At 38.3% G+C, this 22,961-nt stretch overlaps 1 protein-coding gene across 1 annotated transcript in view; it reads left to right on the top strand.

Annotated features, from left to right (window-relative positions):
- The window catches only part of PREX2 (phosphatidylinositol-3,4,5-trisphosphate dependent Rac exchange factor 2), a 212,994-nt gene extending 200,559 nt beyond the window's left edge, over positions 1–12,435 (top strand). The window contains exons 38-40 of the mRNA XM_006090598.3: positions 678–780; positions 5,034–5,101; positions 11,002–12,435. Of these exons, the coding sequence (XP_006090660.1) occupies positions 678–780; positions 5,034–5,101; positions 11,002–11,047 (217 nt within the window). The 3' untranslated portion in view covers positions 11,048–12,435. The remainder of the gene's footprint in view (positions 1–677; positions 781–5,033; positions 5,102–11,001) is intronic.
- The last annotated feature ends 10,526 nt before the right edge of the window (positions 12,436–22,961 follow it).

The following is a 22,961-nucleotide window of genomic DNA, read 5'->3' as shown; positions in this document are numbered from 1 at the left end:
TTACAGTCTTTAATTAAGTCCAAGAAATATACTTTAAAAAAATCAATTCTGAATTTAGTGAATATTAATTTCACTGTTAATTTTCTACTATATTAGGCATAAATCAATATAAGTCTATTATCAATATGAATGGAAATATTAGGAAGTCATTTTTAAATTATGTAAAATATCAGTAAAGAATAATATCTGGTAATAGAACTTATTATAATTTTGCTTATTTAATTTCCTGTGTACAAACTTTCAAATAAACATAGTTCATTATGAGTTTGTTTGAAATTTAAACACTTAATTTTGGACCCCAACAGTGTAGCTCTATCATCTATTTTGAACAGGTATTTTGTAGAAAAATCAATGGTTCTAGTTGCTTTAATTTTGCCTGGTGCCTTTTGATTTTGAAATTAGTGTAGGGGAGGAAAATTAAACTTTCCTCTGTCCTTCTGAGTTCTTAGCTGAGACCCCTGTAATAAAGAACAGATTAACAAGAGAAAAATAAACAAAAATTTATTAATATGTATACATCATGTATACATGGGAGATGCCGAGGGGAAAGTAAGTAACTCTCCACGATGGTATATATGGGGGTGGTGTATTCTACTAGCTTCATTAGTAACCCCAAGTGTCTTGAAATGCTCACCAGGAACCGGTGGGATTTGACTTGCCCTTGCCTTTGCTCACAGGTGCACCCTGAGCGTGACCGTGGAGCAGGCCATCATTCTGGCCAGAAGCCACGGACTGCCCCCTCGCTACATTATGCAGGCTACGGATGTAATGCGGAAGCAGGTGAGTCTCACACACTCTAGGGCAGTGGTTCTCAACCTTTAATACAGTTCCTCATGTTGTGGTGACCCCCAATTTCATTGTTACAAATTGAACATAATTAAAGCATAGTGATTAATCACAAAAACAATATGTGATTATATATGTGTTTTCCGATGGTCTTAGGCGACCCCCGTGAAAGGGTCGTTCGCCCCCCAAAGGGGTCGCGACCCACAGGTTGAGAACCGCTGCTCTAGGGCGTTGTGTTATAAGACCTGGATTTGTTCGCTCATCAGATGTCTAACAAGTGCCTGGATGTGACGGGCAGTTTTCCAGGCTCAGAGGGTAAGCTGAGAACAAGAAACACTCCCGGGGAAGAAGACAGCACAGATGTCCACGTGAGGGTTCTCCAAGAACCTTAGAGAACCTGGAGAAAAGGTGTCTCAGAGGCCACCTGAGGAGGAAAGGGAGTTGGCCAGGCAAAAGGAGCCAGGGTGGCTTGGGGCTTATGTAAAGGAGAAGATACTGTCACTTTCTGGGAATTGCAGGGAATAGACTGGGGAAGGGGTCGGGGAGAGGAAAGAACTGAGGGCCCTGCGTGCTTCTGGAGATTCACAGGGCCTCACGCGCCAGATAAAGCACAGACCTCGGTTTTCCAATGAAGCGTGCCATTGGACTGCCTGTAGGTCTCTGAAGTATGTGTAGGTAAGAATGTACTAGCTTATAGGGAGGATGAACTTTCTATACAATAATCCAAGAGAATTTGGAGTGGCAGATTGGTTTTTAACCCTTAAAATTCTCTGAAAAGATAGTAGCAAAACTGCACTAATATCCAATTTAGTGATTATTAGGAAAATGTGCTTACTCTAGTAGAAAAGACACAGTGAGTAGAAGGAAAAAGAAATTGAGAGACATTAATTGTGTTAAATTTTATTTACTGATTTTTAGAGAGGAAGAGGGAGAGAGAAAGAGAGGGAGAAAGAGGGAGAGAGAGACAGAGAGAGAAACATCTACTTGTTGTTCCACGGGTTGATTTTTGTATGGGCCCTGCCCTGACCAGGGATCAAACCCGAAATCTTGGCGCATCAGGACAACATTCTAACCAACCAAGTTACCTAGCCAGGGTGAAAGACAATTTTATATTTTATTCTGCCACCTTTTCTTAGGGCTACCACGGAAAATTGGTTTAACCAATCTCTCTACCTGCTGACTTGGTTTGAATTGTCCAGTGATAGTGAAGGACTTAATTTTTAAGATATGCTTTTGTAATTATGAACTTGGTTTACTAAAGAGTGGATAATTCTTAAACATAAATCCCTATGGGTTTGCTCAAAAAACAAACAAACAAACCCAAAACAACAACACAAAAACCCAGAAGCAGTGATAAGCGAGGCCAGTGCTGGCCTGTGGACCGTACTGCAGACATGAGGTGCAGCGGGCACAGACCCTGGAGTTTCAGGTTGTGAACCCCAGACCTGAAGATTGAAAACCCAGGTCTCACAAGGTCCAGGGGGGATTTGTTGCAAGGAGGTTAGATCCATGAGAAGCGCGTGGTAAACTGTGTCAGCTGGAAAAGGGCAAATACAGATGCAATGGTGGCAGGTTTAGGAAGAACTTTTTGGGGTGCATATACACATTCAGTTTTTAAAAGCAGGTTAAGGTGAACGTGTGATTAATCTGGATTGGGATGTGGGCTCTGAAACATACAGAAAGAGACTGATCTTCAATTTCACTCTGTTGCTACTAGATTAAGTTTGCAACCAGACTTGTAGAAGCCATTTCAAAATTGTGGTTTATGGGAGACTATATTAACCTTTTTTATAATAACCTTTTTATAATAGTAAGGAGGTAATTATGAGTTGGCTACATATACATTGTAAGTATATAGACTTAAACACTCAAAACCTTTAACTTCTTATAACTGAAAATGAGGATAGAGAAAATGAAAAAAGTAAAACAATATTTTGTAGGCCTTAATGACTTGTTTAACTGGTGTAAGCTTCTTTAAAACATAATATATATACATTTGTATTAATACCTGTTACTATATATTTATAAAATGTAATTTTAAAAGACTAAAATGTTACAAAGTCCCTGGTCGATTTCTAATTTGCACTATTTTTTAGTATTTATCATCCTGTCTTCCTCCTAATTATTGAATAAATACATTTAGAACCCTACCCCTTCCTTTGTTGCTTGTCTGTCTGCTCTAAGTTTTTGTGACATCTCTAAGTGGTTCTGAGAGACAAAGACGGAGTTCTACCTTCTCTGTGAAAGATTATGGAGCCCAGGCCTTCTCCTTAGAGAAACTGGAGTAGACTTTTGCAATATTCCTCCTGCTGCTAATCCTCTGACCAGAGTTCAGCAGCTTCAGGCTACGGAATTAATGGTTGGGATCAGTCTGCAAGCCAACACTTACCAGCCTGGGATCTGAGCAGTTAGGACACACCTGTAATGAAAGATGTTTCTTTTGCCTTTCAACCCCTTAGACTCCGTTTTTCAGAGACTGAATGGTTAGAATATTTGCCAGATTAATGATTTATAATTTCTAAGATATTTAGTTTCTTTTTGTAGGAAGAAGCTTTCCAGCATGGTTTATTATTCTTATTTCTAATTGCAGTATAGTTTTCACTTACAGATTTTGTATATGTGCTTTCCGTAGAGTTGTTTGAATTAAGGGCTTGAGTTAGTGGAGAGGTAAAAGATAGAAGGAAGGGTACTGTGCTCCTTACACTTTTTTGTAATGATTATAATAATCGTTGGCAGCACTTCACATAACCATCTGATCTGATTAATAAAATAATTGAGGTTGACACTCCCATTTACATCATAAACTTAAAATTTTCTGTCCTATGAATTATACATTTCAAGTATTCTTTGATGGAGACCAAACATTCTTTTTTGACCATTTTAACAAACACTGGGATTGCACAGAATTCTGGCTCCTTAGCTACAGTATCAGAGCATTAGTCTGGGCACGAGGACCAAGGACCAGGGAAGACGCACTTCTTGCCTAATATCATGGTGGACACATGTAGGCAGATCACCGTGATACAGGCACCAACAGGCAAGTACTCTCAGGGGTGTAACCCAGTGGCTCAGGACATAAGTCAGAAAACTAATAAAAAATATGCAAATTCTCTACTTTGCTTTTACAACGTTTCTCTAAGTCTAAAATTACTTCAAAATAAAATTAATTGCAATTCCTAAATCCCTTCCCATCTGTCTCTTCTCCCAACCCCCACACCCTATCCCTATCCCTTGCCCTATTTGCTTTCCTTTACTTCAGGGGTGGGGAACCTTTTTCTGCCAAGGGCCGCTTGCTTATTTCTAACTGGCAGGCCATACAAAATTATCAACTTTAAATTAGCCTGCTATCTTTGGGCAAACATTTAATTAACTCACTCCTAATGCCTTGGCAGGGCCAGACCAAATGATTTTGTAGGCCTTACATAGCTTGTGGGCCAGATGTTGCCCATCCCTGCTTGGTCCACTTGAGAGAATTTTTATTTTTCTTTTCTTTCTTCTTTCCTTTCTTCTTTTCCCATAGGTTAGCAGTTGATAGCAGGAGAGAGGGTTTTAGAGTTTTTTTTAAACCACTCTCCTTTATCTGTTCTCAGCCCCACACGCTGATGTTTTGTTCTATGCAATAACGAATTCCCATTAGGAACTGAACAATGATTGTAGCTTCATTCACGAACTTGACAGATTGTAAAGACTTTTTCATTGCTGAAGTACGTTGTCTTTGTGCTATAAATGTTGAGGCAGAATTCTTACATTTCAGAGATCCACATGCAAATTGCTTTAGAACTATTTAAGAAATTATTTTTTTTATAAACACTATGAAGTTTAAAATAGCTAATTATTTAGCTAAAACACACGAGTGTAATATAACTGTAATTTTTGTTCCACAAAGTGAAGATATAGCAGAGATATATAACCTGCTCATGTCCTATTGTCTTATGCATTGCTTGCTTTTAGGAATAAAGATGTAGAGAAGATGGTGAACAGGAAGCTGTTGTTTAAACTGATTTCAAATAATTTAGATAGCTATTGGAATACTTACCAATCCTTTGAAACAATATATCAGCATATTTTAATTCTTAAAAGCATTAATTTTGAAAATGCTCAGATGAAAATTTCTCTCTTCCTTCTCATCCAGTCTCCCTTGATGTTAAGTACATGGTTGGAATAAATACTCTACACTCAAGTGTTAATGCTGTGTTGATTACTAATGCGATGTAGAGCCAAGAGTGATTTTCCTTTACTTTTTTCAGGGAGCAAGAGTTCAGAACACAGCAAAGAATTTAGGAGTGAGAGACCGGACCCCACCGTCTGCTCCCAGGTAAGTGACTCCCCATGTCTGCTCTTTTCCACCCTCTCCCAGGCAGTGTCACTCACAGCTACTGTAACCGCTCGAGGCTATGCTCAGTGTAGAACTGATTATAGTCCTAGAAACTGGCCTTGTAGACATTCTGTGGCTCTGTGATTAGGCATAAATGCTCTCTGAATGAAATTGAATTCTAGCTGGAGAAAATTTAGAGGTAGCAAGTAGAAATCTTGACATTATTTAAATTTTGCAAGTTTAATCATGACTTCAATCACAAAAGTCCACACAATACCTATGAAAATTTATGTGCCAACTGTGCCAATCTATGAAAATGCTATTTTCATTTATACTTTTATGACGGGCCATGCTGTTTGTTCCCTCTGGCAGGATTGCCTTTCCCATCTGTGTCTGTATGAAACACTCCTATTTAACCACAAAACCCTACTGAGATATCATTTCCCCTTGAAGTCTTGGTTGAATTTCCTTCCTCTTTATGCTCCATTAGCGTCTTGTATACTGATTGATTATAACCCTGATTGTGTTACAATATCCTGCTACATGTCTCTTTACTCAACCTGAATAATGAATTATTTGGAGGCAGGGAGTATGTTGTTTTGATTTTGCTCATTGCTCATCATTGCTTACCTATGAATATCTGAAATGATTTCAAGAATGTATGAATGGATAAATGAATGAATGAGCTTTTCGTTTGTTAGCAGACCACATATTCACGGTTTACATATCATCACAAAAAAAGACCTTAATTCACCCTTACAATAAATGACATGGGCACAGCCATCAAAGAAATGTTGTTGATTTGACTTCCCTGGTAACATTAGGGTAGGCAGCCATCTGTCTTGAAGTAGGGCGAAATTAAGTAATTTCTTTTACATTTGATTGTGTCTGTACTTTTGCATTGTAACAAAAAGAAGGCCCTTCCATGCCTTGTTGCAGATGAGACACTCTTTGTTTCTATGTACAAAGCAGCTACCAGAGTTAGAATGAAAACTGCAGCATTTATGAAGCTAAATTTCGTTCCGAAATACTGTGTGGGCATTGAAAGTACTTTCAAAAAACAAAACATATTTTCCCCTGAAAATGGATGAAGTACTACTCATGTTCTAATTGCATTTATTTTTAGTGCTGACTCCTAATCCTATTTGCTCTTCAAGTCTTGTTAATGTTATCTTCCATATTTGATTAGATTATAATCTAAGACTTTCCTTTTGCCAAAAAACCATTTCACGTAGGAATTAGCTCTCTAGCACCTGGAGCAGACAGGGTACATTTGGATAATGAACCCAGTGCAGTGTTAAAATTACAATAAGAAAACAAGCTAACAGCTCATCAGGGTCCTCTTAGCTAGAGCTTATAAACAATAATAAACAGTGAGGTAGGATAAGACTCCAGCATCCTAATCAATAAACCAATAAGTAGCAGGCTGAATATAAGAAAGGAAACTGATGAACTCACTCTTTTCTTTATTGGGTTATGTTTTAAAACACTTGAAACACAATAAAATGTGCCAGCTATAAAACTGACATTTTTTACAAGGGAATAATGGCCCTGAGAGAGAGAGAGAGAGAGAGAGAGAGAGAGCGCTAGAGTAGTTTTTACACTTTATTGTACTTATTGTTTCATTCACTTTACAAATATTTATTGAGGACCTACAAAATGCAAAGCACTCTGCTGTCCCCTATGCTGAAGGTAAATATGAGATAGAAATAGTTTTGTCTCTCAAGAAGCTTTCAGCTAAAGAGCTGAGATGAGTAAAAGGTAACTCATAGGAAAGGTAGAAGATAAGAGATTGCTAAGGTCTGCAGAGGGGCTGGGATTCCCTCCTAGCTGGGAACCAGGATTCCTTCCCCCAATGACATCAAATTGAAAAACATTTGGCTCTTACAACCAGGCCATCCATAGGCAAGTCTGGGGTAATATTTCTGCAAATATCTTTGTGGAGATAACATTTGCTACCTCAGTCTAAGATAATATTTTGTTCTAATCTCCAACCAGTCTCTTCATAGTTTTCCTAAAACCATTTACTTTCTTTCATTTTTAAAAATTCACTCAGCAAACATACATTGAATTTCAGCTATGTGATTGTAGGTGTCAGGTGTTTTGTTAAAAACTTGAAATATAGCCTGGCCAGTGTTGCTCAGTGGTTGAGCATCAACCTATGAACCAGGAGGTCATGCTCAATTCCCCGTCAGAGCACATGCCTGGGGTGTGGGCTGGATCCCCAGTAGGGGTTGTGCAGGAGGCAGCCAACCAATGGTTCTCATCATTGATGTTTATATCTTTCTCTCCCTCTCCTTTTCTCTCTGAAATCAATAAAAATATATTTAAAAAAAACTAGAGATATAGTCTCTTCCATCAGGCACCAATGTGTGCAGTAGAGTGACAACTGAACAAAATGAAAATGTTATACAATTAAGAACTGTGACAGCAACAGGCACAGATCCCAGCCTAGGAATGGAGAAGGGGGGTTGAAGAGTAGTCCTGGCCCAGTCAGCATGGTTATCCATGTCCTGTACAGCTGATGCAATCACACCGGTGCCTATCGACACATCCCATCTGAGAACTACACCTAGATCTCTGTGATGGTTGAATGTGCTTCAAGAATGATGCCAAGTGAGGCTGGAGACATAGGCAGAAGCTGGATCAGGAAGACACTGGTATGAGACACTGAAGGGTTTTGATTTTAACTTGTAGACCATAGGGAGGTATTAATAAACAATCTTCCTATCTGGAAGATTTAAATTTTAGAATTTATCTCTGGCGACATCAAGAGGATCAATCAGAGGAGAGCTAAGCCTGAAGTCAGGAGCTTGAAAGGAGATGACTGTTGTTGAGGATGAAGATGAGAGGAAGGATTGGAGAAACATTAGCTAGACAGAAATAATAGTCTTTGGACACTAATTGGAAGAAGAAGGTTGAGAAAAGGAAGATGATAGAATGGCCACCACATTTTTGGCTTGAGTGACAAGAGGTGAATGGTTCTAGATATATGGTAAAGAGCACACATTGAGGAAAGATGATGATTCAGCCTGGAACTATTGAGACTAAGGATCCATGGGACATCCATGTGGAGATGCCTTTGTGGGCAGTGCAGATGAGGTTCTTCCTCCTCTGTTCATACATTGGCTTTTCAGAGCAATTAGTACACCTTCAACCAAGAACCAAATATTAGATTTCAGCTGGAATGGCACACTTGTCTTATTTTCTATTGCATTATGAAATCTATAAATGATTGTTCAATGAAAGCTTGATTTTTCTCTATTTGTATAATTGGGAGGCAAGCATACTATAGTGGTTAAAAGTGACAAGATGGTTAAGTCCAGGTCCTGCTATGTGACCTTATTTAGTCGTGTTATTTATCCTCTGAGACAGTTTCCTTTTTTGCGCGATGGGGAAATTGCCTTGCAATGGAGTGTTACTGGACTTTAGCCTTGAAAGAGGCATTTGCTTTGTGGTTTCCTTTAACACAACTTGTACTTTGCCATGTACACAGATGAAGGGCGTGAGCTATAGACTGCAATTCGAAAGTTCTACTCTGCAGGTTTAGATTTGGGTGGAAATATCAGCTCCAACAGGAAAAGACGAAAGTGGAGCTGGGAACACACCCTTTGTGCAGGGCCGCTGGTGTGCATGAGTGGAATGAGAAAAGCAAAGGCCCCTGAGCGTTGGGCAAACAAAGACCTCCTATTACCTAACAATTTAGCTGCCAAAAAAACAAATGCCTCGGTGCCGAGAAAAAGTCTAATTCTTACCTATTACATTTTACTTCCAAACTTCATCTGCTTTTCTAAGTCCCCAAAGCCCCACAATTTCCATTACAAATGTGTCTGAACTCAAATAACCCTGAATCACTTCCAAGAAGCCTCACAGAAGCTGAATCTGCCCAGCTCTGCAGGACCCAGAGCTATTATTTCATTAGGTGATCACAGGCAGTAGCCTTTGCGCCAGATTGCAAGGCAGACATTTCAAAGACTTGCCTACCCTGTGGCATTAGTTACATTCTGTGTGAACGTGCAGTTCAAAGTAATGGAATGTGATGGCTCAGCCCAGGGAGGACAACCTCTACCCAACTTACTGTGTCTGTTCTGCGGGAGTACGGCCGCTGTGCCTTCTCACTCCCCAGGCAGCACTGTTGGGAAATGAGGATAGGCATTCAAGAGGGGAAGAACTTCCCAATTATTCTGCTATTCCAGCCCCGGGCATGCAATTTGAAGCAATACCATATCCTTTAGCTGAAAAAAAAAAAGCTGCTTAGAAGTCTATCAGGTCATTTTAATGTATTATTTTCCCTGGGAAGGGTGAAATAAGCTTTCTGATATGAGATGTCCTTATTTCAGTATTTGTTTTCTTCCATGGAGGTGACATGTGGAGCAGTAACCACCTTCCAGACTTGAAATACGTTTTACGAACCTCCAAGGCAATAACTTCTTGCATGTGTGTCCAGACTAGGAAAGTTCATTTTGTTAACTAAATTTCTAACTCAATATTAAACCTTTTCATTCTTCCTCTTTGATTTAGAATTAGCATGGGATTAAGTATTGAAGGGAGAGGAAATTTTTAACTTGCTAAATTTGTTAACAACTCATTGAAGCTGAGTTCACTTCAATGTGTTTAAAGGCAGTGAATATGGCAGCTATCCCTGGGTTTAGAGTGCTTTTCCAAGGAAGCAAAGCAGAAATCTGCATCTTTTTTTTTTAGACCATGAAACTAAGCTCTGAAGGAGAACCAGCGTGGCCATGGGCACAGTTGAGGACCTCAGGTGGGGTCCAACATCCAGCCACCTTAGGCCAGCTGATGTTCTCTCAGACTATGCCTTAAATCATGGGCATGCCCCTATGACATAGGGCCTCTGTGGTCACTATTGCAAGCATGTTCCTCTTTCCTTTGTTCTGGGGTTAGGATTCCACCATTCAGGGGAGTGTGGAGCACTAGAATGTGTATAGTCCTAGGTCAGTCCCCTGAACTTGGCCTTGAAGCTGTATGGTCACAAACAACTAGACCTGGGGTGAAAAGAGGGAGCGTCTTTCCATCTCCCGGCATCTCCACCAATTCAGATGGATTCCTAGACCCACGTGAATCTCCACCTGATTCTATTGACAGGTGAGGGGAAGGATGGGCAAAGCTGGGCACGTATTTCTTAGGAAACACCAGCTAGTTGTGCCAGGACTCAGGACTCGGCCACAGCAGCCATTCCATATCCAACTGCCTGTACCACCAGATGGTACCAAATGAAGCAAATTTCTAAAACTGGTCAGAAAACCAGTAGATCCCTATTGGGGTAGATGTTATCTTGGTACAAGACAATCACATGGTGATAATTATCATAATGATATCATCTTGTGGAATTTAGAACAGCGGGCACTGGAGCAAAGCCCCTGGGTTCGAACAAGACAGCATTGCCCAACCAGTCGTCATATTTGTGTGCACAGAGACATTGGTGTTTTCTAGAGAATAGAACAGCCCTGGTCAGTAGCTCAGTGGTTAGAGCATTGGCCCTGGGACCAAAGGGTCTTGGGTTCGATTCCCGGTCAAGAGCACATACCTGGGTTGCAGGTTCCTCAGCTTCCATGGGGTGCATATAGAAGGCAACCAATCGATGTATCTCTCTCACATCAATATTTCTCTCTCTCTCTCTCTCTCTCTCTCTCTCTCTCGAAATCAATGAGAAAAAATATCCTCTGGTGAGGATAAATAAAAAATTAAAAAATAGAACTGAAATTTGGGAGTTTGCTAATTCATATGCGATTTTTAGTGAACTAGGCAATATGGTCATGCCTACCAAACCAAGAAATTATTGTTAGTGTGTTTATTATACTAATGTATTTGTTATACTAATAAAAACCTCAAGTAATGTCACTGCGTCAGGCCACAGTCACACTTTCTCATGCCTCTTCTAGGCTGTACAAGCTGTGCGAGCCGCCTCCCCCAGTTGGAGAAGAATGAAGAGAACCTCTAGGAACCCGGTGAGCAGAGCTTCTGAGCACTGGACTAGACAAAGGACCGCCTGGCGAAACACTCTGCACTCAAGGAAAAGTGAATTTTTTCCCTAATTCTTTCACCACGGTGTAAATAACTAATGTCAGCTCCTCCTGTGCTGGAAATGGATAGACCTTCATTCACACAATTCAGTTTCACAAATCGATCTCTCTATGTATTGACATGAACTGTTCATTTTTAGGGTAGACTTCATCCCTGGACATTACAGAAAAAATATCAGCGGACAAAATGAGCCATCGTGCCTACTCTCCCATTTACTAAAATTATTTCATTGTGTTTAGTTTTATCTTCTCCAAATGGGAAGACGTAATCATGGATCTCTGAAGACACATGGCCACATTTCCTCAACTGTGCAGAAATGTTATGGAAAACAGAGACTCGTCCTCAGTCCCTCTGCATCAGAGAAAATAGTTCCTGTGTGAAAGGTGAAGAGCATGGTTTCCTCTGTCAGAGGGTGTTTTGTCCGGAGAGGAGAAGAGAGTGATTGAGGCCTCCATCAAGACCTTCTTCCAGCTGCTTCCAGGTGTCCTTCATGCCGCTGGACAGTTGCAGAGGCCAGAGCTGGACATGATAATTACTGTGGGTCTCTGAAGTGGGCGTGGCTTTCTTGGGCCACGTGTGCTGGTGCTGTCAGATGTGGCCAGGGGGTGGGAAGAGGCAGAGATTGGGGAGGTGGAAAAGAAGACCAGGCTAAAGGAGGGGAAGATAAGTCTATTTAAAAACTCAACCTCTAACTTAGATACTTAAAATTCTTTATTTTATTAAGGCTTTCATATAAGACATCAAACTCTTAAGACAATACACCCTGCCCAGCATTTTTTCTATCAAGGTATATGTATAAGGGATGAAATTAAGCTTTATTTGGTAAACTTTAAAAGGACTATTAGAGACCTTGATAATCTATGGAAGCACAAAGTATATTCTGTGCATAATTTTTATCATTTTTACCTTGATAAAATTACATTGTTATTAGCATAGTAAATACAGTAATATCAAGTTTAAATTCATAATTTTCAAAATAATTAAAATGCCCTTATTGTGGTTGTTAAAATTTTATGAATTTAGACTAATTTAGTATGTGAAATGCTTTCAAAACTAAAGTATATACAAACCATTATTACATTTTAATTTATAAACTTTGTTCATGGTTTTCAAGCTATCATTAATGACCTTCATCACTAGCAGTTGTGTATTAAATAACAAAAATACTGTTTATATATGTACGAGCTTTTTATATACTGGTTAAGGTAATAATTGTTATTTGGTAAAGGATCTCTTAAGACGTTGGCAATAAGTTCATATTTGTAATGAAAAATAAAGAAACCAGCATCAGAGTTTTCAAAGAAAAAATTGAACACTTAGAATGTAATAAAGAGATGAGCATAACAAATATTTATATTAAGTACATTCTTAACTTTTAGGGATTTAACATTCTCGATACTATCAGCAAGTGATCCTAAAGGTCCATCATATTAGCAAATTGTGACTTTTCACATATTGAAAATTTGATTAAGTTCTGTGTAGAGCTAATGAGTGAGCACAACTGACTAACTAGCAGGCACTTCTCATACTGACATCAGTGTTTTCTATCACTGTCCCGGAAGCAGTAGTCTCTTAGAGGGATGAAAGGGTCCTTAAACATTTTAGTCACACTTTGGTATGTTTCATGGGGGAAATTACCTGTTCTTGTGGTATGTATAAGAGAGCATGGTTTTAAGGACTTCCATTCTTTGTAATATAATGCTTTTACTATTACTTTAAGGGTTAAACATAGTATATGGATACCATCTACTTTAATAAGTGCTTGGCATTTATTAAATGCTCCAAAGTTAATAATGGTGTATAATATCATCAGCCATTGTCATTTTTTATAATAAAAATTATAGATAAATAATTACTATGTGCCAAGCAATACGTACAAGTACAAGTGCTTTACCCGTTCTTTTTGTTACTGCTTCACTAATCTTCATAATGACAATTCCAGGTGGCATTCTTTTCATAGCCCCCTTTTTACAGTTAGGAACTGAAGCAGAGAATGGTCCAGTGACTGGCCCAAGACTGCATGACTGACAAGTGGTATAACCAGGATTTTGAACCCAGGAAGTTTGCCTTTTCATGTTTTAAATTGATTTCAGAGAAAAAGGGAGAGGGGGAGAGAGAGAGAAACATCTATGATGAGAGAGAATCATTGATCAGCTGCCTCCTGCACACCCCACTGCACACTGAGGATGGAGCCCACAACCCAGGCATGTGCCCTGACCAGAATGGAACCATGACCTCCTGGTTCATAGGTTGGCACTCAACCACTGAAACATGCCAGCCAGGCAAGTTTGCCTTCTTAATACATTATGGTTACCAGCAGAACTGTTGTAATGTTACCAGTTACTTCTTAGTAAAGTAGGAGTTATATGGACTGTGTTGCCTTTAAATTATACATCTTATATTGAGAAAAAATGAATGGAAATATATAAAATGCCTTTAATATATGAAAATCTTAGGATTTCCAGGACGTTTTACCTTTCTAAATACACATTTTGAGGTAATCCAATGCTGTTGCAATCTGGAAAAAAAAATTCCTCAAATTGAAGATAACAGTTTTAGCTATATTTTGAGTCTGGAGTAGTACATCATATAATATTTGACTGTGATTCCAAAGCAGTGGTAACAGTTAAAAATATCTATTTAACAAATGAATAAAAACAATTTTTCAATACCATGATGCACTTCTGTGTGACATTGGACGTTTAACTGGCCTTGAGTTTTTAAAACAGGTTTACCTAAATGCTCACATACTCCTGTACAACCTGAGTACTTTTAAACATTGCTAAAGCCTGCCAACAGTTCTTCCAAGTTCTGAGTTTGGACATCTGCCTCTCTCCACCTAAAAGGGAACGGCATGCATAGAAAATGTGGTTCTTCACTGGGGACTGGATTCAAAATTGTGGGATAACTAGTAACTCCTAGTCATACACATTAAATATTGTATCTTACAAAGATTTTCATATTACATATTACACAATTTAATAATTATAAAGATGAGCAATTTTAGGAAACTAAAATTTTACATAAATACCCATTACTATTTAATAAGGAGGAAAGAAGAAAGAAAAAATTTGTATTATTTTTCCTTATATTGTATATCTAATGTTGACTTTAGAGTATAGCTCGATTTTATGAGTCAATATCCCAATCTTAGAAGTCTCATACTATTTTCTGTCTCTTTAAATCACATTGTTCCAGTGGTTTCAATTCAGTGACCACTCTTTGTGCAGCCACAATGTTCAATTTAAAAATAGTTTAAATTCTGATGATACTATAATTTATATTTGGCCCTTGAACAATACAGATTTGAACTGCATTGGGTTCACTGACATGCAGATTTTTTTCAACAAATGAATACAATACTATAAATATATTTTCTCTTGCTTGTGATTTTAATAACATTTTATTTTCTCTAGCTTACTTTATTATAAAAATACAGTATGTAATACATATAACATACAATGTGTGCATTAATCAGTTATTTATGTTCTTGATAAGGCTTCTGGTCAAGAGTAGACTATTAGTTATGTTTTGGGGGTTCACAAGTTACCAGTATACAGGGTTTTTGACTATGGTCATTTTTTAGATCTTCCACACTAGTAGTATTTATTAATATTGAAACTAACCTTTAGTTTGTGACTAAATTGTTTCTAAGCTTTTGGAAACTATGTTTAATTTTTAAAGACTTACTTTCAAGAGAATTATTGCACTAAATTATAGTTTAATTATTTTCTCAAAGCCAATAGTCCTTATTTCATTAATATGTAAATATATTAACCAATTTGCTGAATGAATTTTCAGTTGTTCTGCTTAAGTATAAAGGCCAAAGCTTTTGAAATGGATGATCTGAACTTGGATTAAGAGAAGTATTCTGTACCCTATCAAGTTTTTGAAGTTTTAGTGATGAGCCTCAGAAAGTTCACCCTGCATGAAGCCGAAGCGGTGGGGGAAAGTTCCAAGAGGGATTTGGGCCAAGAATGGGTTCAGGCTGACTCCTTTAAAGTATAGTGGCCACAGTCTTCTTAGGGGCTGCAATGCCACACCTGTGTTAGACTTTGGTTTTAGAAAATTTTTACTGCTTCAAAACTACCTTTGCAGGTGATCTCAGCATTCAGATGGCCAAGTCGTGCATGCGTAGAAGACTGTTCAGTATGGCCTGTGCATTGTCTAGCCTTTGTTGCATAGGCACCTGGCCTACTTCACTCAGGATAGCTGCCTCACTCACTGAGAGACACCTGAAGTCTGCTAAGTCTACTAATATATAAATATACACATTGATACTTACTGCTTTTTGTTTTTCATGATAATACATTATAGAAATTGGATTATGATGTCTTGTTTTGTATGAAGATAGGATATACGGAGTTGTTCAAAATATTGAATGTCCTGTAAACATCAGAGCTGCCTACATATACAGGAAGCACACCTGGTAGAGCATCGCTTTGAACACTGACATTAGTTTGCAACTCAGTCTGGAATCACTTTACCTAATTTTGCTTTCCAGAAAAGTAGCTGATTAAGTAAAAGTGTTGAGTTTTTAAATGATATTTTTACTAGAAATAGAAAGCTTTGAATAATTACATTTGGGTGAAAATAACTGAATAAATGCCATCCACTTGTGTATTCATTCAACAAAATTGTTTGAGTTCAACTGTGTACAAGGCATAGCCCGTGGGCCTCGTTTATGTATTGGATGTGTTAATGACTGCCTGTGTTTTTTACTTGAAATAACATTATTTGTAATGCAAACTTATTCTAATATCGTGGAGGTATATATACTGTATTAAGTCAAGAACACTAAGTTGATAAAATGCTTTAGAAAACATTCATTTAAATTTGAATATCTAATGCAAATTTATTAGAGTTTCAGATGAATATATATTTTTGTTACTGCCAAATAAATAAGTAGAACATAGCTTTTGCTTAAACATATTTTTGTAAGTATTCATTTACACAGTTATTATCTTAAATAGTAAAATTGGTTCTATATATAGTAACTCTCTTGAATATATCCATATTTAATGTTGTATAACACCCAAACTATAATTACAAATTTCATCGGAAGATATTATTAAAGTAGTCTATACTTTCCTTTGTAAAATATACATGTAACATAGTTTCAATCACACAGGATTTTGTGTATGGTTAAAATTATCAAAGTGTATTATGTGTTTTATATCATTTATTTTTGTTTGCATAAAAGACTAGAATAGTAACATTGTATCATAAATGTCAATAACAATAAAGTGTAATGTAGTATGATCATATCAACTTCTTTCCATTTAAATTTAACCAATTCCTCTTCTGTTCTCACCTGTTTAGGAGACAAAACTTCATGAAAAACAGATTTTTACCTTTTAAGAATTCACAGGCTTTATGGAAGAAAATTTATACACATGAAACAAATCAACAAATATGAGCCAAGGTGAGTTGTAGAGCCAGTAACCGCTACGAAGGGGGGGGGGTCAGAAAACAAAGCTTAATATTGACCATACTTAGAAAAGCTTCATGGGAGAGAAGAGACTTTTGCTGTTCCTGGAATTAACTAGCCAATCTATCAAGATTTGTTTAGTACCTTTTATGTATAAGCCCCTGTCCTACCTGCCGAGGGTGTTATCAATGCATATAATTCCCATACTCTGCACTGGAAGAACTTGATATCTACAGATAATGAATGCAGTGCACAAACCAAAATGATAACCATGGACATAAGCAATAGACACTAATACAAAATGAGAAGTAAGGCAATGAGATATGTGTAGTACAACATTTCAGAGGATTTACATTTAATCCAACATCTTTTTATTGGGCATCTAGAAATGATCAGGTACTGAGCTAAGCTGGATATTTAGTAATTAGAAACACATATATGGCTATTGTCCATGTGGAGGTTACAGTCTAGATGGGGGGAAACTGATAAAAATGATGAGAGAAGATTGGGTCAGCTTTCAGGATTTGTAAGGTTGAACAACCGAAGAAGAGGACGGCAACCTTGTTGAGAAGAACAGTATGAACACACATGCTGAGATACAAATGCAGCAGCTATTTTGGTGAAATGGTGTGTAGATCATTCTGAATAGAGAATTAAGATTTGTGAGTGTGATTAGGAAGAGCTACTGATAAACAAGAAGGTTGGGTCCGGATGGTGTAGGTCTCTGAATGCCAGGCTAGGAAGTCTGAGCACTGTATGCAGAAGCAAGTTGAAATATCTAGTTCATAACAATGATAAAGAATTACGAAATCCCAGGGAGGTGTTTGGAAAATGTGTATGTTATTGATTGTGTAAGCCAACTCAGAAATGTCAACAGAAATATCCAGCGAAGGAAACAAAGATCTATAACTAGGTTTTACTTTTTGGAGATTGCTGGTATATGCTGAGATTGCAAATTTAATTACAGTAATAAGAACAAAAATGGAACCAGCACACATAGGCTATTCTATAACGGCATTCTAGACACTGGTGTTCCAGAGAGGTTCTTAGATGAGATACACATACAAAATATGGCCCTAACCGGGTTGGCTCAGTGGATAGAGCGTCGGCCTGCGGACTGAAGGGTCCCCGGTTCAATTCTGGTCAAGGGCAAGTACCTTGGTTGCGGGCACATCCCCAGTGGGGGGTGTGCAGGAGGCAGCTGATCGATGTTTTTAACTTTCTATCCCTTTCCCTTCCTCTCTATAAAAAAATCAATAAAGTATATTTAAAAAATAAAATAAAAAACAAAATATGATATGGTCAAAATAAGTTTAAGAAACAGACTTAAACAGCTCTATTTTAGGACTTTTCCAACTTCTTAATGAACTTATGAAAATCATAACTTCATGGCATGTGATATTTCCCAAACTTACCAGAGGACAGGGCATATTTCATGGAAGATTTGTTAATATTCAGCAAAGCATACCGTGGGAACACTAGTGTGGAAATTTCATGATAACACGAGGGGAAAAAAAGATAAATGCATTCATAGGAGATGGCACAGCCTTTATCTGATGGAGATGTCATTAGGGTTTAAAGGGAGAAATGACAAATAGTGACACAAGTGAACAGTAACAGTGAATTAGAATTAAAAGCAGGCTGTACCATTGTAACGTTTATTTTCTCACCATTCATCTATGCTCAGGATATTAGTCACGAGGAAGAGCTTAATCCACAGAGAAATGCAAGTGCCTCCTTTGCACTCTAATCATTTCAGCTCTATACCATGATGAGGTGTCTTACTATTATGTAAAAACTTGACTCCAGTTTACCATGTTTTCTGGACTAAATTTGTCATGTTTGATGGCCATGACTTGGTATCTTGAGTCAGATGACTTGAAGGAATTTTATGTCTAATTAAGAGCCCCAAGCCATCACTTCATAGCTGCATGACCATGAACAAGGCACTTCTTTGACCCTCAAATTCTCTTAACTGTAAAATTACAATAATAATACCACTTACTTCACAGGGCTGTAACATGAATTAAATGAAATAATGCAGGTAAGAATTTAGCATTGAGCCTGGCAGCTAGAAGCACTCTATGATGTTCACTAGGGAGTAGAATATTGTATCATCATGAGGTTCAACCAAGTAGGAGGGAAGACCTACTCTCCAGAGACAGTTTCTTCAGGCAGATGGCTTATTTGGGGAATAGAGAGATGGGAGTAGAGGGGGGTTAGCTGCCATTTGAAAGCATGGGATGCCATGGAAAGGAGTTTGGAGTTTATCCTGTGGGCAGTGGTAACCCTTTGGGAGTTTTCAAGCAAGTAAACAAATGAAATGGTCAAAATAGTTACATTCACAGCAGTGCAGTTAGAAGGTTATTGCAATAATCACAAGAGTACAAGGAGATAGATAATGAGAGGACAGAGTATATAATTCTGGGATATTAAAATGTAAGTGAAAGAAAAGATGCTGTGAATGGAATCCAGAAGGAATATTTGAAGTGGTTGGGAGGAGATTCAAGAAATTAGGTGGTAACAGAAGTCAATAACATAGAGTTCAAAGAGGGAATTGTCAACTGATTCAGTGATTGTAAGTAGAATGAGAGGTAAAAAGGACATTTGGCTTTTAAATTACTTTTATTTCTTGCATTTTCTTTTATTTTAGTTGCAAAAGTTACATGCTTTTTGTAAGATCATAATTTTTTTCCAAAAAATAGTTATAGCATATAATAATTCCACCAGAACGCCTATTTCATGGCACATTTATATATCTAATATATAGATTATATAACATAGATATTTGTATTATTCCAGTTCTTTTAGTATAAGTGATTGGTAGAAACCAAAGTCTGAGTGGTTTTAACAAGTAAAACAAAGCACTGAAAGAATGTATTGAAGCTATTCAATGTTAGAGGTGGATCTCCTGGGCAGGACCAGCCCTCACGTTTAAAATGATGTCATCAGAAATCATCTCTTCATCTCTTGCCTTTGCTTTCCTCTGTGTTTGCTGCTTGCTCAGACCAGCTCTCTCTTAATGATAGCAAAGTGGCCACCAACATCACTAAGCTTCTATTTTATACAGTTACCAACTTCAGTGGAAAAGAACTTCCCAAACATTGCAGCAAAATGTCTGCATTGCTTTCTGATCGGCTAGTCTGAGCCCTGTGATCTCTCTTAAACCATCACTAGAGCCACGGAGAAGCTGTACTTTCACTGGCAAGACATCATCAGTCTCCTGATTTCAAGAGAGGGTGCTGTCAGAGATTCCTAAAAAATTTTTTTTAAATAAAAAATAAAAATCAGGGGGATATTATCAGAAGCAGGAATGGATTCTGGGCAGGCCTGAACAACAGATGGCCATGAATGTAGCGCTGGAGAACGCCTGTACCCATCTTAATTTCATGCTTTATCTTGCGTTGGCAAGTCTATTAGTATATTTCCTTTTCTGAGAATTTCCTGATTTTATCAAACTGGAACAGGAAAATTATCTTTACAAAGACACTTGGTTCAGAAGCCAGGTGACAGCAGACAATATATTAAGCAGAAAAAGAGGAAAACGAAGCAAATATAGATTACTTTTCTTATAAAGTTAATAGAAAAAGAAAGGAGAAAGTTGGAGCTCTAGTTTAAGTAAAAGCAGTGTAAAATAGCTAAAAGTTGGCCAGGGATCAGCGAAGATTTATTTTTCTATTAAGAATGAAAATGCTTAGATATTTTTTTCCATGTAGCTCTTAGGTAAAATGCTTTTCATGGTGAGGGTATGTAAATATACATGTCCTGGATTTATTTTATTTGGCTTTGGCCCTAGAAATATATTACTTAACTGTGAGCCTTCAGTATGACGTTAACCTTGGTAGAGACCATGTTTTGTGGGAAAGTGGGTTTAGGAGTCCCAATGCATAATGGCAGCTAGATGATCTGAACACGAGCAACATGTTCTACATCAGGCTTCCTCCAAGAGTTGAAACGTTGTAAGTATGGCCATCTAAACAATGCCATTTACATTTAAAATGCACACATTATGGTTCACAGAAGGAAAATATTTTTAAAAAGTAAACAGTGTAAATGAACCACAGCTTTTTTATTCAATCATGTGCTGATGGGCACTTGGGCTGTTTCCAAATCTTAGCTATTGTAAATTGCGCTGGAAATTAGCCAGTCAGAGAAAGATAAGAATCACATGATCTCACTCATATGTGGAATCTAATGAATAAAATAAACTGATTAACAAAATAAATCCAGAGACATGGAAGCATGGAACAGACTGATGAATTTCATTGGAAAGGTGGGGATGGGGAGAGTGATTAACCTGGAAACTTGTATGAATATATACATACCCCATGGATACACACTCTAGTGTGGTGAAGGCCTGGGAGGGGTGGGTGCAGGGTGGAGGGGGTCAATGGGAAAAACAACAACAAAGAGGACATCTGTAATACTTTCAACAATAAAGGTAAGTTAAACTAATAAAATGTTAAACGTAGTTAACGTTTTAACAAATGTTTGAATATTTAAAAAAGTAAACAGTGAAGAAGGTTGTGGCACTCCATTGTGAATTCAGATCTAAACAATGGACGGAGTGTGTGATTCTGAACTTATTCCCTAACCATTCCTTGCTTTTCGGATAAAATTAAAAATCAGAGGTAGAAGAGCTAGATGATAATATTACCAGGGCAGTATTCACTGCCTACGTTAGTAAATAAGTGCCAGTGGCATTGAACTTTAACTTTAAAACTGAAATCCAGAAAGAAATGTGTCTTGTGTCATTCTGACGAAAAGGAGATAATGGGAAGCCATTATAGTGTTTTCCCATATGACGTTATCAATCATGAAGACATGTGAGAGGTATTGCCTTAGCTTTTCTCAAACATCTAGGACATATTTCAAGGGTCTTTTGGAGGGACTTTAACCCACTGCCACTCTATTCCTCAACCAGAGGAGAAAAGGGAAAAGATTATGAGATGCAGTTTCATTTTTCCCAGGACTATTTCATCAAAGTCTGTGACATAAGCTAAACAGAGTTATCAGATGCCTGCGCCAGAGTGACAGATGACAGATGATGCCAGATCCACCTTTAGAGAAGAGGCAGAGTGAAGAGTTACCCAAACTATTTTATAGGAACATTTTTATTGACATTAGTTAAGGGAATGGTTGGAAGAAACATCAGCTGTGTCAGGAAACTTAAAAAGTGGAGTCTTGGTTGCAACTGCTGCTGGTGCTCTTGGGAACACGTCATTTGAAATGTTAGAGTTGAATCACATCTCTTTCCAAATTCACAATTATTATTGTGTTAAATATAGAGACAGCGGAAAATGCCACCCAGAGAGGAAGGAGATGTGTTTCTACATATAAGGCAGTGCTAGTTTTATGATTGGCAGAAGGGCTGCTCCTGACCCTGGCTGAGTGTGGTGGGGTTGGGGGGGGGGGCGGAGGGAGGGTGTTGTGAACCATGTTCCTTAATTTCTGTATTCTGATGCTTTGACATCTGGGGCCTGGTTGACCCTGAAGGACTGCCCCTCCTGAGGTTACTCAATACCCTAAAAATTTATTTTATTTTTAAAAAAATATTTTTATTGATTTCAGAGAGGAAGGAAGAGGGAGAGAGAGAATCATTGATCGGCTGCCTCCTGCAAGCTCCCCACTGGGGTCAAGCCCACAACCCGGGCATGTGCCCTTGACCAGAATCGAACCTGGGACCTTTCAGTTTGCAGGCCGGCGCTCTATCCACTGAGCCAAACCGGCTAGGGCGACCTTGAGATTTTAAACAATTCACCAGCCAGTGTGCTTTTTAAAATACAAACCAACCAAGGCAGAGCCCACACCCCAACTCCCTCCTTTGTCAGGCTATTACACTCCTGGCCACAACCCTTCTGCTCTACTCACCCACAGTCAACTACCAAACAACTAGGGACAGCCCCTATAGCGCGGAGCCTGCAATATATTTAAGCTAGCCAATCCTATGCCTGCTTATCCTACCTTGCCTGTTCCCTAAGAAACCACAGTAAACCTCACCCCCCCTTCCTCTGCCTCCTGTCCAACCCTGGTGCTTCCCCATGTACCCCCACTCTCCCCCCCGGTGCAGCATGGCATACCCCCCTCCTCTAGAGAATTGTGAGCAACAAAAGATCTTTTCCATGGCAACCATCACATGATCTTCTGGCCTCACAATGCCTGAATAATAAAACCTTTAAAAAAAATAGGGGTGATAGTAAAGAGGGGGCAGGAGTAAATGTCTTCTTTGAGTATCTGAGAAACTGAAAGTAAAGCTATATTGGCTAGTCAAGTTGTCTCCAAAACCTTTTTGTGACAGTCCTAGGCAGAGATTCTTATTTTCCAGCTGTTCCAGGCTACCGGACTATCCAGCATCATCTGCTGTACTTCTGAGTCCACAACTGGTTA

The sequence above is a fragment of the Myotis lucifugus genome, unplaced genomic scaffold (genome assembly GCF_000147115.1).
Source record: "Myotis lucifugus unplaced genomic scaffold, Myoluc2.0 scaffold_77, whole genome shotgun sequence".
In the NCBI taxonomy this organism is placed as follows: domain Eukaryota; kingdom Metazoa; phylum Chordata; class Mammalia; order Chiroptera; family Vespertilionidae; genus Myotis; species Myotis lucifugus.
This window is presented reverse-complemented; position numbering and strand designations above follow the sequence as displayed.